Source organism: Tetrao urogallus (genome assembly GCF_951394365.1).
Source record: "Tetrao urogallus genome assembly, chromosome: 1".
In the NCBI taxonomy this organism is placed as follows: Eukaryota; Metazoa; Chordata; class Aves; order Galliformes; family Phasianidae; genus Tetrao; species Tetrao urogallus.
The window spans coordinates 148,711,390-148,724,385 of record NC_136813.1 but is presented as its reverse complement, the minus strand read 5'-3'; the positions used below and the strand labels follow the sequence as shown (position 1 = coordinate 148,724,385).

General features: G+C 43.2%; 1 protein-coding gene across 1 annotated transcript; it reads right to left on the bottom strand.

The window, feature by feature from the left end:
- Nucleotides 1-53: 53 nt before the first annotated feature.
- Nucleotides 54-11,943, bottom strand: HAL (histidine ammonia-lyase; the record flags this gene model as incomplete). Its single annotated transcript, XM_079549053.1, has 20 exons — nt 54-203; nt 1,090-1,159; nt 1,248-1,356; nt 1,898-2,032; nt 3,081-3,246; nt 3,331-3,396; nt 4,224-4,304; nt 5,098-5,156; nt 5,273-5,368; nt 5,447-5,594; nt 7,222-7,269; nt 8,422-8,561; nt 9,842-9,967; nt 10,046-10,083; nt 10,286-10,352; nt 10,438-10,510; nt 10,616-10,690; nt 10,981-11,008; nt 11,186-11,246; nt 11,697-11,943. 20 exons carry the CDS (start codon nt 11,941-11,943, stop codon nt 54-56), a joined length of 1,983 nt encoding a protein of 660 aa, XP_079405179.1.
- Between the last annotated feature and the right edge of the window lie 1,053 nt (nt 11,944-12,996).

Here is a 12,996-nt window from a genome sequence, read left to right as displayed (position 1 = left end):
AGCCACACTCAGGCCAGGCCCTGGGTCTGCTCTGTATCTGAGGAGAGCGATTGTTACAGTTCGTTGTGATGCCTGTGGTTGTGGCCATTGTGCACTTTCCTTTCCAGCGATCCCAGGGAGAAGGCTGTTGGTGAACCAGGTCTGGATTCAGGGATGTGTTCTCTCCTATATTTTTCAATGTAAGGTTCAGCTACCTCCCACACCTGTGAAATCAGAGAGTGAAACAGGGGAGTGAGAAGCAAATAAATAAATAAATAAAATTCATACTTGGTCAGACATCAGCACACAACTTCAGGAAACCCTGTGGGAAAGTTAGTGGGATGTAGGTGAGAATTACCGACCTGCATGGATTGGTGGTAGGTAGGTGATCAGCAGAAACAGCAGAGCAGCCAGAGTGAGGGTTGGAGAAGAGCATGAGGATGGAGTTGAGAGGGGATAGAGAAAGATACAGCTCTGGGAGGACAAGGTGAAAGGATGTGAGATGAAAAAGTCGCATCATGTCTTGTGGCCAGGTTAATGCTCAGTGTGTAACACCTGGGAGAGGATCACTGCTATTTGTTACCACATCACTGGGTCATGAGAGGGCCAAGGAAACAAATGGCAGCTGACATGGCCAAAGAGAAAGGGAAGGGGGTGGTGGCTGCTGTTCAAGGCAGAAAAGGAGAGAGTTCTACAGTTTCCTTTTTCTCGTCTTTAAGGACAGCAAGACAGCTGCAGATCAAAAGCTTTACAGTGGAGAGACTGGGTCTTCCATTTGGTTAGTCTCCAGAATTGTTTTGTTACGTTTTACAAACAAATAAGAGAGATTCTACAGTCCCACAGCTGTGCAAACACTTGGCCTGGGTTAGCACCTTTGGCTGCTGCTGTTCCCTCACCCCTGTCCCCTTACCATGCCCAGGAGCCTCCCGGCTGGGGAGCTCATGCAGCCCCTTTGAATGGGGATCAGTGCCCAGAGAGAGTCCCCCCTTCCCTGGCACAGGAGCACTGCCTCTGGCTCCAGCAGTGAGCGTAGTGAGGGGCATGTCCTGAGCGGAGCTGCAGCTGCCCCTATGGCCAGGCCACACCGACCTGCCAGAAGCCAGCACTCGCCTTCTGCTCCACCAGCAGCCTCTGAGCGGCTTCGATGTCCGGGGCCATGAAACGGTCCTTCATCCAAGGCCTGCAATGAGTTGGCCAAACATTAACCACCAGCAGTGGACCTCTGAAACAGTGGGTGACCCCCACCTGAGGCATTTATCTGATCTTACCTCACCACCGAGCGCACGAGGTCGTAGACCTTCTCCAATGGGGTGGTCGTCTTCAGGGGGCGTAAGAATTCAATGCCCTGGCAAGCGGCGAGCAGCTCTATGGCCAGAACTAGAAATCACAGCAGCGGGAGAGACATTCAGCAGGCACAGCTCAAGGCGAGGCTTCCTTCACCAGTCTCTCCGTGGTATTTGGTGTAGCTGCTGTGATCTGCACAGCCCAGAGCACTCACATGTATGGGCAAATGAGTGCAGTGTTTGTGTGCTGTGTATTACTGTGTACTTCCACTAAGAGTTACAACTCTATCCAAGCACATCCTCTGCCAAATGAATAAATAAAAGAATAAAAAAGCAAGAGAGCAAGCTGTTGTTCCAACCAAGGGAGGAAAGTTTTGCTGAGAAGCCTGTATTAGCAGTTTTCTTTCATAAGAAACACAGCCCTGGGTTTACCTCATCTCTGTCTAAAGATCCAACTGTTTGTGAAAGTATATACTTAATAAAACATTTTAAAAGTTATTTCTAGTGAATTAAGCCTTTTTTTTTTCTTTTTTCTTTTTTTTTTCCCCCTGAACAACATCTGAATAGAATGGCACTAATATCTTGATCTGGTTATGTGCACAAGGTCTATCTGGAAATCAGCATTTTAATGTTACCTTGTTCCACATGCTCAATGACTCTCAGTGCTTTTCTCGCAGACCATCCTCCCATGGACACGTGGTCCTCCGTAGCAGCACTGGTGGACAGAGAATCCACAGAGGAGGGGTGGCACAAGGCTTTGTTCTCCGAAACTGCAAAAACCCCATGAGGAAATGTAGGGCAGAACAGATAATGACACCAGAAGCATTGGCCAGCCTGGAAAAAAGGGCCCATCCACTACCACAGTCTGTAGGAGAGTCCAACCTTCACTTCTTTTCGGAGAATGCATCAATGTTATAGCTGAGTACTTTGTAAGGAACACCTTGCAAACTGCCATTGCTTTTGAAAAAGGCCACCAATACCAGTCTTTGGGTGTAGCTCAGACTGACTAGTTTTCTGCAAGGTATTTATCTACTCCAGTGACCTCTATTCCTGGTTGTTTGCATTCCCCACTTGCAATTTACCATCCGCTTACAGCATGTTTGTCTTCATGTGGACTCCCTGTGAACTCTAATGTCCCACAGGCCAGCACGTTTGTTGTTGCTTTAGTCCTGAGTACAAGAGGAAAAATGTACTAGTGCTTATTTTTGGCTTGTTCCTCCAACACTCTGCCCTGGGAAATCCAATCTCTCCAAGCTGTAGTTTGATACTGCTGTAAACACCTGGCCATTGGTTGGAGACACCAAGCAATTCAGCCTGGCTTTGAGACAAGCGGTGTCCCTGTGAGAATCTAGGCATAAAGGTTCTCCCATTTAGAGACCAACCCTATTCAGGCAGAGGCTCTGGGTTATGCAGAGTGGCTCGGACAGTTGTATGTGTTACCTGCAGCATTTATTGTGAGTTTTACAGCCCTGTTTGAGCCAATGTGCAGGCTGCTGGTTGCATAACTCTCACTAATTTCAGCTGGAGCTCATGGGTTGGCAACATCTGAGTGCTCTCTGCCAAGCCCATCAAGATGCAAGCACTCCCAAAGTCCACCTCAGAGCAGTAAGTGCTCTCATGGAGCAGTGGAGAACAAAAAAACCCCGAGCTGAAATAATTGCAGCTGCACCGAATGCTCAGACATCACACCCAGCCAGCTCAAAGCATGTGGAAAAGAGAAGGAAAACAGGAGCAGATCCCTTGACAACTGTGAAATTACAACTACTTCAATATAAACTGGTCTTTGGTTTGCTCTGTTGATATTGCTTAAGCACTCACCCAGGGCAGCTGCTGTGCAGTGAGCAATCATGAAGCCGGAGTTCAGACCTCCTTCGGTGACTAAAAATGCTGGCAGTTCGCTGAGCGAGGGGTTGCAGAGCCTCTCAATTCTTCTTTCACTAATTGCAGCGAGTTCGTGCACGCCGATTGCCAAGTAGTCCAAAGCCTATAAAAGATCTCCTCATTCAATCAGACGACAGGAAAATTAAACAGAAACAAAGATGTCTTTTTTCTCCATATGCTTAATTACCTTTGCAGGGTATTCACCGTGAAAATTTCCTCCAGAAATGGTCTCTGCTCTTTCAGCAAACACCATCTTGAAGGAGAAATTAAGGCACAAACATAAATGAATGGAGCTTACATGACAGATATGCCATCTTCCTTATCTGAAGGAATATTTCGACTAGTAGGCTTTTATTTGCAGATACACTGTATTACCCAGTCTCAGTTCTCCAAACCTGTGGACAGTTTTGATGTGTTTTTTCAAATGGACTGGATGAAGACAAGTGTTCAGTTAGGGAGTGGAATTACTGGGGTTGTATAGAAACACGTATTTGGATCCTAGCAGAGCTGCTTGGTGCATTCTCTCTGAGGCAGGTAGAGCATTAGGTAACAAGCAGCACTGCTTGGCAGCTCACAGTGGGATGTTAGAGCATCTTTATAGTGCTGAGAAGGACCGAGCCTTGCTGAACCACGAGGAGGCCTACTGATCACACACATTTTGTCTGCCTTCCTTGATGGAGCACAAATCTTGTCCTGGATTGCAGGTCTCACTAATGCTGCACCACCAGATGTTTCATATGGCAAGCCACCATCCATCCAAGTCCATTTGATTGCTAAGCCCCATCATTCTACATATTCAACATATGCATATAGAGTACTGTCTTGTACATCTTTAATGTGCACTAAGCTGAAATCACAAGTGGTTTCCTTGCCTTCAAAACACACCTGCATGCACTGATGGCAGCTAGTGATAGCTACTGATTGAAGTCTATAGAACTTTCTTTTTTGCCTCATATGCAAATAATTACTTAGGAAAAAGTCAAACAAACAAACAAACAAACAAAAAAACCCAAAGAAACAACCAACAGATAAAAAAGGACAGACAAGAGTGTGCAAAGAAATAAAATCATATAAAGATACAGGGTTGTCCGTGGCACTATTGATTTCAGTTGTCATGATGTCCTTCACAAAAGCAATTGTATCATTTACTACTCCGTGGACCTGGAAGAAAAGACATAGTATCTGCGCTGAGTGTCTGCACTTATTTCACCTTGGTGGTGGTGCTGACCCAGTTGCAGGTGCTCTCTTTCCCACTGTCCCAGTCTCTACCTCCACACTTCAAGACAACCTTGGATTTGCTCTTAAAATCAGTGCTGCTGTGGGACACTACCCACCCTAGACACCTGAAGACTTGGTTTTCTGTTATGATGGCAGTAGCACTAAATAAGTCATTCTTCAGTTGTTTGTGTTTGTTCATCCTAACTGGAAGATAAGATACTTCATCAGTGGCATAAGTGTTATTAGGGGAAAGTTATTTTAAAATCCCCCACAGAAAATGAGAAGTCTTATTAACCAGCTAATTAGCTGGTAATTCCACTGATTTAATAATTTTGCACATGTTAAAACTCAGGGCATTGAGTTCATCCAGCATGTTTGAGACTCAACAAATACACAAACATTTTGTCACTCTGTGTCCTACCAGAAACACCTTTCCCCAGTTCAAGGTCTTAGCATCAGTACAAAAGAAATACTACAACAGCTGCACATGGGGGAACCAGCACCTTCCCTCTGCTTCCAGAGCTGGGTCTTTTTCAGATCCAAACACAGATGTGTGCAGGGGATCAGCAAATTACACATCAACAATTAATAGGAACTCTGAAGTAAGGGAGAAGAAAAATAACATCTCTTCCTCTAGCAGAGTCAGACAAAATGCACAGGTGACTGTATTTCTGAGGAGGGAACTCTGATATCATTTTTTCTACTGGTAGGAAAGGAAATGAAAGTTGATTTTTACCTGAGGGCAGCAGCGCATTGTGTATGCGTCCTGAACTCGGTCACAAAATCGGTGGCTCTCTAGGAAGAATAAGAGGATAAAAACCAAATATTCCTCACACAAAAGCAAATGTACTACAGTTGTAAGACCCAGCCTGCCTATGCAACCTGGCACAGTGAAGGCTGACATTATTTACCTGCTATTTCTGATGGATGATGGTCAGAATCCAGAAGGGACCTGAACCGAAATGCCACTTCAGCCTGCCCTCGGTGTGGACGCACAGCATGGATGTCTAGCAAAACAAATGAGACTGTTTGGCTTTGCCTCTCTCCAGTGTCTGCCAGCAAACAGAGAAAAGCTCAGCACCCACCAGTATCAAAGGCCTTAGTTGTACCCTTCAGGACTTCAAGTGTAAGGGCAGCCACTATGTCTGCTTGCCTAGCAATGGCGCTGGCTCTTTCAACTGCTTCGCAGCCCAGCGAGGTGATCATTTGTGTCCCATTGATGAGAGCCAGACCCTTCAAAGAGAGAACAGATGTTAACCAAGTCCACATGCTGCGATCACTCCCCATCTCTAAGATGATTCTCTTTCTCACATAAGTTATTTGAAGACCTTTGCTGAGCTCCCTGGATTGTCCTGAAGAAAATCATAAGAACAACTTGACCAAGTATCTTTGCTACACAAATTGTCAGTGTTCATGAGCCCGCTAAGTCATTATAGACGCCCTTGGAATTCCAGTGGTTTCAAGAAGGAGGTTTAGTTCATGCTACTTCAAAGTTAAAATGAAAAGCCTTTTCCAAGTGCTTTGGAAGTGGATTTTTTTTTTTTCTTTCTTTTTTTTAAGTCATTAAACCAAAGAAGTTAGGATCATGGGGTGTGCAAAAACAGTCATAACAAGGAAATGGAGAGTTGAAACAGAATTAAAAATTTTAACTGCTTTGAAAGATTTGTTGAGTGCCCTTAAAGTACAGCTTTGCTCTAAACAAACATGAGAGTCTTCTGTCTGCCTGTAGGAAATACTGGATTTGGCTTCCTGCTGCTACTGTTCTTGTTATTTTACAACTTGGGGGCTTCTGAGGCCCCATACCAGAGAACTCCACCTCAAATCTGCACTGTTCCCAGGCAAACTTGTTACTTGAAGTGAGGTTAATCTCACTTGATTTTAACCACCTAGAAGCCACCTTCAGTGTGGTTCAGGTCTGTCACATGAACTTTAGCTTCAGTCCAAGGGCAGAGAGGTGCCTTCAGAGGACTTCTTAGCTGTTCTGAGATGAGATGAAGTGTTTTTTGGAAGATGGCTGTCCCTCTTCAGTCACCACACAGACAATCTAAACACCACATCTGGGACTGATTTCAAGTCAAGGGGGTGACACTAGGAGAGGTAAATCCCATTTGAGACAGTACTTTATCAAGTACAGCATAATCCACTCATGTTACTACTAGTGGCTGCACACTAAACATCATAAGGTATATTTTAAAAGTGAATGTATGCATTTTTTCTAAAATCATCCATAGCAAAAGCCTTCAGAATTCAGAATAACCCACTAGTAGGAGCTATCTTCTCTAAGGATGCAATACAAACCTGTGTGTAAATTCACATTTGTAACAAATCACAAAGCCTAGGCTGTAAAATGAGGACAGATGTGAATACAAGACCTGTAGGTTTTGACAACAAAGTGAACTGCTGGCTGGCAACCAGGACAGATCTGCAGCAGTGCTGCAAGGAATACATCTGCTACAACTATTGGTATTGCTACTGCAATAACTTCCACTGCTGGTCAGGAGCATTGGAAGTACAGACCCATTACAGTTACTGCTTGCAAAAGGACTGGATTCTATCACTGGCAATGAAATGGGGGCAGGAGGCAGGATGGGACTTATCTGTCTGCTGGCTAGAAGCCTTACAGTCACAGTTTAGCTGTGGTTGTACTGAATCCCACACATGGGAGCTGCAATGGAAATGCTGCCATAAGCTCTGCTGGTGAATGGAGCCTCTGGCATCCCTCCCTGTGGCTGACTTCAAATACCTTTCTGAAGCTTCATCTAAAATGACTGTTGGCTCATGTCAGGCTTTAGTTGCAAGTATAAAGCAACTAGTGATTGACTAAACTTGCTTTTCAACAGCTGACATTACCCTTTATTACCTCTTTTGGTTTCAAGGTAATTGGTTTCAGACCATGGGCTTCGAGGACCTGTGAAGGAGTTCAATGAAGAGTTATGCATATATATATATATTTCAGTAATCCAATACCCCAAACTTTGAAAGCTTAACTGTTTCTGTACATTAATACAAAAAATAAAAAAATAAAAAAAATCCCCAAGCGGAGGACGAAAAAAAAGCTTTATGTTACAAAAAATTTAGACTAATTTTTCTTCTGAGCTAAATAAGGAACAGCATTTTTGGGCTTCTAAACTAGCACTTCATTTCCCAATATCATTAAAAGAAGGCAGTAGGAACACTACTATGAGATGTTGACACAGCCCATTAACGTCTACCATGTATTATCTGGTGGGAAAGAGTAATAGGAGAGAAGGCTGGAAACACCTTGTGATGATAGCTCTGCCTGACATAGGTTCATAAAAGAGTGAGTTGAGGTGTCTCTTACTTCAGAAAATGGGAGGTCCAGGACATGCTAGCCTCCTTCCTCCCTATCTTACTACTTCTACAGCCTACTGTGATGATACAGTTATCAATCTACAAATAAATCTGGTGTTCAAATATTTACAGATAGGACTGATGTGTTTGAAAGAGCAAATTACCATGAAAGATATGAGAGAACCTAGCTTTGGAGGTGTTCAACACCAGATCAATCTGCTGATGTACTGTGATAGGATAACAATTAATTCATTAAAAAAAATTCCATTGTAAGGCATCTTGCTTTAAAGGAGGGTACTGTAAAGTTTCCCTGTGACCCTTGTTAATCATTCTAAAATTGAATGTGCAAATCTGTGTATCTGCCTAAAGCCGTTATAAGTGCACTAGAAATGTTACTGATAAATTCCTGCTTTCAATAAATCTCCAGTTACTCCTTGCAGTTTTGAATTGACCTTGGGTTTGTTGGAACAGTGTTGATGTTTATGGAGTTGAAGATGTACTGATAGCTCTTCACAGCTGGTATCACATCCTGCCCACCTCTAAATGGTGTCACTGCAGTATTTTGAACGGTGATAACATAACATGGTATTTCTTTGGACATGCTGCGCATTCATTTCTGCTCCAGGGACACAAGCCAGTTGTCCCATTCTCATCGATCTACCCTCCTTAAGGTAGAGGATGAGCTGCTAAACACAACCTAGTCCCAGTTAAACCCAGTACAGAAAATCCAAATACTCTTAAATCTTACATATTTAGCATCAGCCCAGCCACTCTTTGGGGACCACATCTTTCCCTCTCCTGCTAATCCCAACGCAAGATGAGAGAGGGGGGCCAAGTCTCCGCTGGCTCCAACTGTTCCCTTCTCAGGGATATAAGGCAGGCAGGAAGCTAGAAATAAAACAAATACAGCTCCTGTTAGAGCTTCCCCTTGATGCAGTTATTCCTTGGAAAACAGTGAAGCCAGAAAGTAGGTGGTCACAGTTATACTCTGTAATTAATGGCTGTGGTCAGTGGCACAAATAGGACTACTCTTCTTGCAGAGAGATTTGTTGCCTACTCCCAGACTAGTTGCAGTTTATAAAGAGATTGATTCCCTTTTGAATTCAGCTCTGTTAGAAGTGAGAGGACCATGGCTAGTGGTGATAGCATCTATAAGCATATGGCACCATCAAAATGTCACTCTTCTCAGATCCCCATCACAGCCTTACCACCAGTCAAAGCTCTAAGTTCATTTCTCAGCCCACTAAACATTGAGTAACTTCTAGAAACCATCTCCAAAGCATTTTTCCCTGCCTCAATCACAATGACTGTGTGAATTTAATGACCTTGAAGGTCTTTTCCAGCCTTCATGATTCCAGGATTCTGCTCAAGACATGGCTTAGTGGACATGGTGGTGCTCACGGTTGGACCTGATGATCTTAGAGGTCTTTTCCAACCTTAATGATTCTATGATTATGTGAAATGAAGAGACCCAGGAAATCCAGGGAAAAGGATGGAAGAGACCATCCTATTTCTTTTCTTTTGAAGTGCTAAGCAGTATAAAGCCTTGTATTCTTCAGGCCTCACATTTATAAACATGGTTCTGTTGTCACAGATGTGTCGCAGCATTAGAGCAATCTTCCATTCTACAGGTTTTGCTAAAAAAAAGGGAAGTTGAACTCATGTACAGTGCCGAGCCCTCTCAATAAGAGTCCCTGTTTATCCCAAAGATAAGTCCTGCACAGGAAGAGGAGAAGCTCTTTGGTCACAACTATCATATTAGAATGCCTCAGCAGGCATTAAAGCTCGGTGTGAACCAGCATTATCTGGTGATTATCTACTATATGTAGTGAATCTACATTATCCAGGTTCAGCTCCTGCTTCTGCCAGAAGCTTTCTGCTTAATCTTGAGCTGATCAGCTTAGTCGCTAACCTTTCCTGACATTTCTGCTCACACCCAAGTTCTTCCATAAAGCCTCTACCCACGAGCTTGTAGAGGACTGAGCCCTGGTTCCTCACAACTACCAAGTCAAGAGAACAACAGAACAACACCCACAGCTTGACTCATTGAGCCCATCCTTTAAAGAAACGGTTAAAAATAAATGAAGCATACAAGAACATGAAAACAGAAAACATAAACATAACAACAACAAACGATTTTCGTGATCTTTCTGTAAACATCTTTTTACCATTAAATGCTTCAATAACTTGCTGGAGGGTTTCTAGGGATATTCCACTGTAGCCTTTTGCTAGGACATTGATCCTCAGTCCTAGCAGCATGCGGGACCTCTCTGGGGTTAAAGGTTTCCCCACACCTGAAACAGCAGTGGGCTCAGTTATTGATCTGCTATCAACTGCACAAAAAGGGAAAATACTGAGCAATTTCCCATTACCTGCAGAATGCGAGCGAACCAAGTTCATTTGAAGCTCCCTACAGAAAATAAAAGAGTTACACAAGAAGCTCTTTCAAAGGCAATTTCTGTTTTGCACAAAACAGAAACAGCAAAGCAGCCCCCTCTCGTCTAGCCACAGATGAATAAGCAGTACGCAGTGTGCAACATGCTTCTCTGCAGTGCTTTGTCTTCTTTCTTTCCCCAAAGGAAAGGAGGGAGAAAGCTGCATACGTAACTTACATCAGTTTGCTGTTTGGAATGACAGTTCTGGCAAACTTCCCAAACCCTGTGGTGATTCCATAAACAACTGCAAGAACCATACATGCCTGGTTAAGGAGACAAAGTTTTCAAAGTGACTGACAAAAACAATTAATAGAGGTGAGACTCTTCACCTGTCTGTTCCTTTACAATCCTTTCAATCACTTCTCGCGATTGCTTGACTTTGGCTTCAGCTTCAGGGGTGAGCTAGAAAATGTGCATTTTGAACATTAATTTATGTATCCTCATGTAATTTCTTATTGTAGGAAGATAAACATGTAATTTATAGCCACATTTGTTCAGAAGTCTTACCTTTATCTTGTAGAGCCCTTTTCCTAAGTTGACCAAGTCCTGTGTTGTTAAGCTGTTGCCATCTAAAGAGATATACTACACCGAGAAACCTTTTAGTTTGCAATACATATACACATAACATTAATGATCAGAGTTACAGAACAAAACAAACAGGCAGAGCTCAGCAATGATGAGAAGCTCGTGCATACTCTCATCCGTAAGACAAGAACATCATAGCAAAAACATAATAAGGAAACTATAATACATGTTTCTAGGCCCAGCAGAACTGACAGGCACCAGTGTCATGAATACTGCAGTGGTTGAACTCTCAACAAGCTCTGATAAGCAGATCATTACTGAGCTGGGCAATCGTTGGCCATTCCTACCTGTTCTGGTTCTCGATATTTGCTATATCTGAAAGTTCTGTAAAGGAAAATGAAGGGCAAAAGGGTTGTTACATGCAGTAGTGTCTGTTTGATTGGAGCTGGCAAAATGTATTAAGAATGAAGGAACACTTCAAGAATGTGGAAATCTAGAAAACTGTGTATCTGGAAATATAAAATATTCAAAGAAGATTCAAAAAAAGGATACAAATGAACTCCTTCTGGCTGAGATGGTATGAAGTCTGGAGACATTATATCTCCTTCTATAACTAGAAGAGATAGATGCAAAGTGAATAGGAACAGAATCTAACCATATTCTACATATAGATGAATATGTTATTAATTACAGTACATAACCTTAAGTAATATAACTTGCAGTTGTCAGCACCAGACATGTTTGTATGCCTCCATGACAATAATTAGCATTCATGTAGTTTATTTTATGTACTTCAAAGATGAAAACAGGACAGTCCAACACCTGGACATGCTCCATACCCCAATCATCAACAGTACATAACATCTGACACAGATGATTGTACACAGCATCCCGTAACTTCTAAACCTTAAATAGTTCTTACTAACAAAGGTTGCATTTGGTTGTTTTTCCATACAAATCTTTGACACTGTCTCAGATACAACTTCAGATGAATTAGAGCGCAGCTGCCCACTCAGGCAGCAACGCAATCGTTCTGTCACACATCACCTAAGGTTTCGCTTACCAACTTCAACAAACTCGTTGTCCTCCAGGGCATCCTCCACTGTATCATCAAGATCCAGCAAGCCGAGACCCTTGCACCTCCGAACAAAAAACTTCACTTCTTCCACTGAGGTAAATCCGCCGTTATCAGGTTTGTTCTTCATGTACCTCCTCACAGCCTCCTTTCCCAGCCATCCAACTGTGTTCGTGCCATGTGGGCATGGCACTGCCAGCCATTCTCCTCGGACATGCACTGTGTATCTTAGCATGTTTCCTCCTCAGATTATTCCTCGCCTGAAAGCAGCTGCAGTGAAGCAGCCTTACATTCACACACGGCAGCCTGGAGAGCGATGTCTGGCTGGATTGCAGTGTCCCAATCAGATAAAGGCAAAAATCCTCCCCCAAAGTTCCCCACCTTTGTAAATAAGTGAGATCGATGCATTCAGCTAACTTCATCCAATCAAACCAAATCGAGGGAGCACACCCTTTTCCAGGAAAGGGAAAAGGAAGCTACTGCCGCAGGATTTTTTTTTTGGCCAAAGACCAGGAATATAAAAGTGAAAATTTAGGAGCTGGAGTTAATGTATCAAGAAGAAATAAATCAGAGTAAGAGGAAATGCAGCTGCTCTGAAAAATTAAGGGCTTAATGAGAGTTAACAGAGGTGTCTGTTAACTATGAGCATGGCATTAGCTGCATTTGAAAACCTTCATGAAGGACAGGGCTGGAAGGTATTCAGCCCTTGATGGACTGGTCATGGCTGTTGGAATTGAAGGGAGACTGGACCCTTAGCTCTTAGTGTAAGACTAAGACTACACTCATAGTCCTAGTGTAAGACACTGCTCGCTCCTGCACTGAAGTTTTAGGACACAATATTCTATTGCAGGTGAGAAGATTCATGAACTTCCCTCCATTACTCTCTCACATGTGCTTGGGATGATATTGTCAGAATGGTAGCAACAAATAACGGGCCACATGTGCACACCACCAGGACTGGTGCTGCTATTCCAAATTTCTTCTGCAGATGCAAAGAAGAAAAAATGTGCAGAATACCAATTAGAATGGTGCTATAACAACGTTTAGCAATGACCGTGCCCACACAGAAGATTGGTGGAAGTCAGTGTGTAGGAACCAGCACCTGCAGAGCCGGACACTATTGAAAGCTGCATCTGCCACTGCCTTTTTCCTAGCTCTGGCAGCAAGAAGTCAAGATCAGATGTCAGTATGAACTGCTAAATCACTATGCAGGATACGGACTTTTATGACTAAAAACGTTATCCCAAAAAGCAATGAAAACAAAGGGTTTCATTGCAAGAGAATAGCT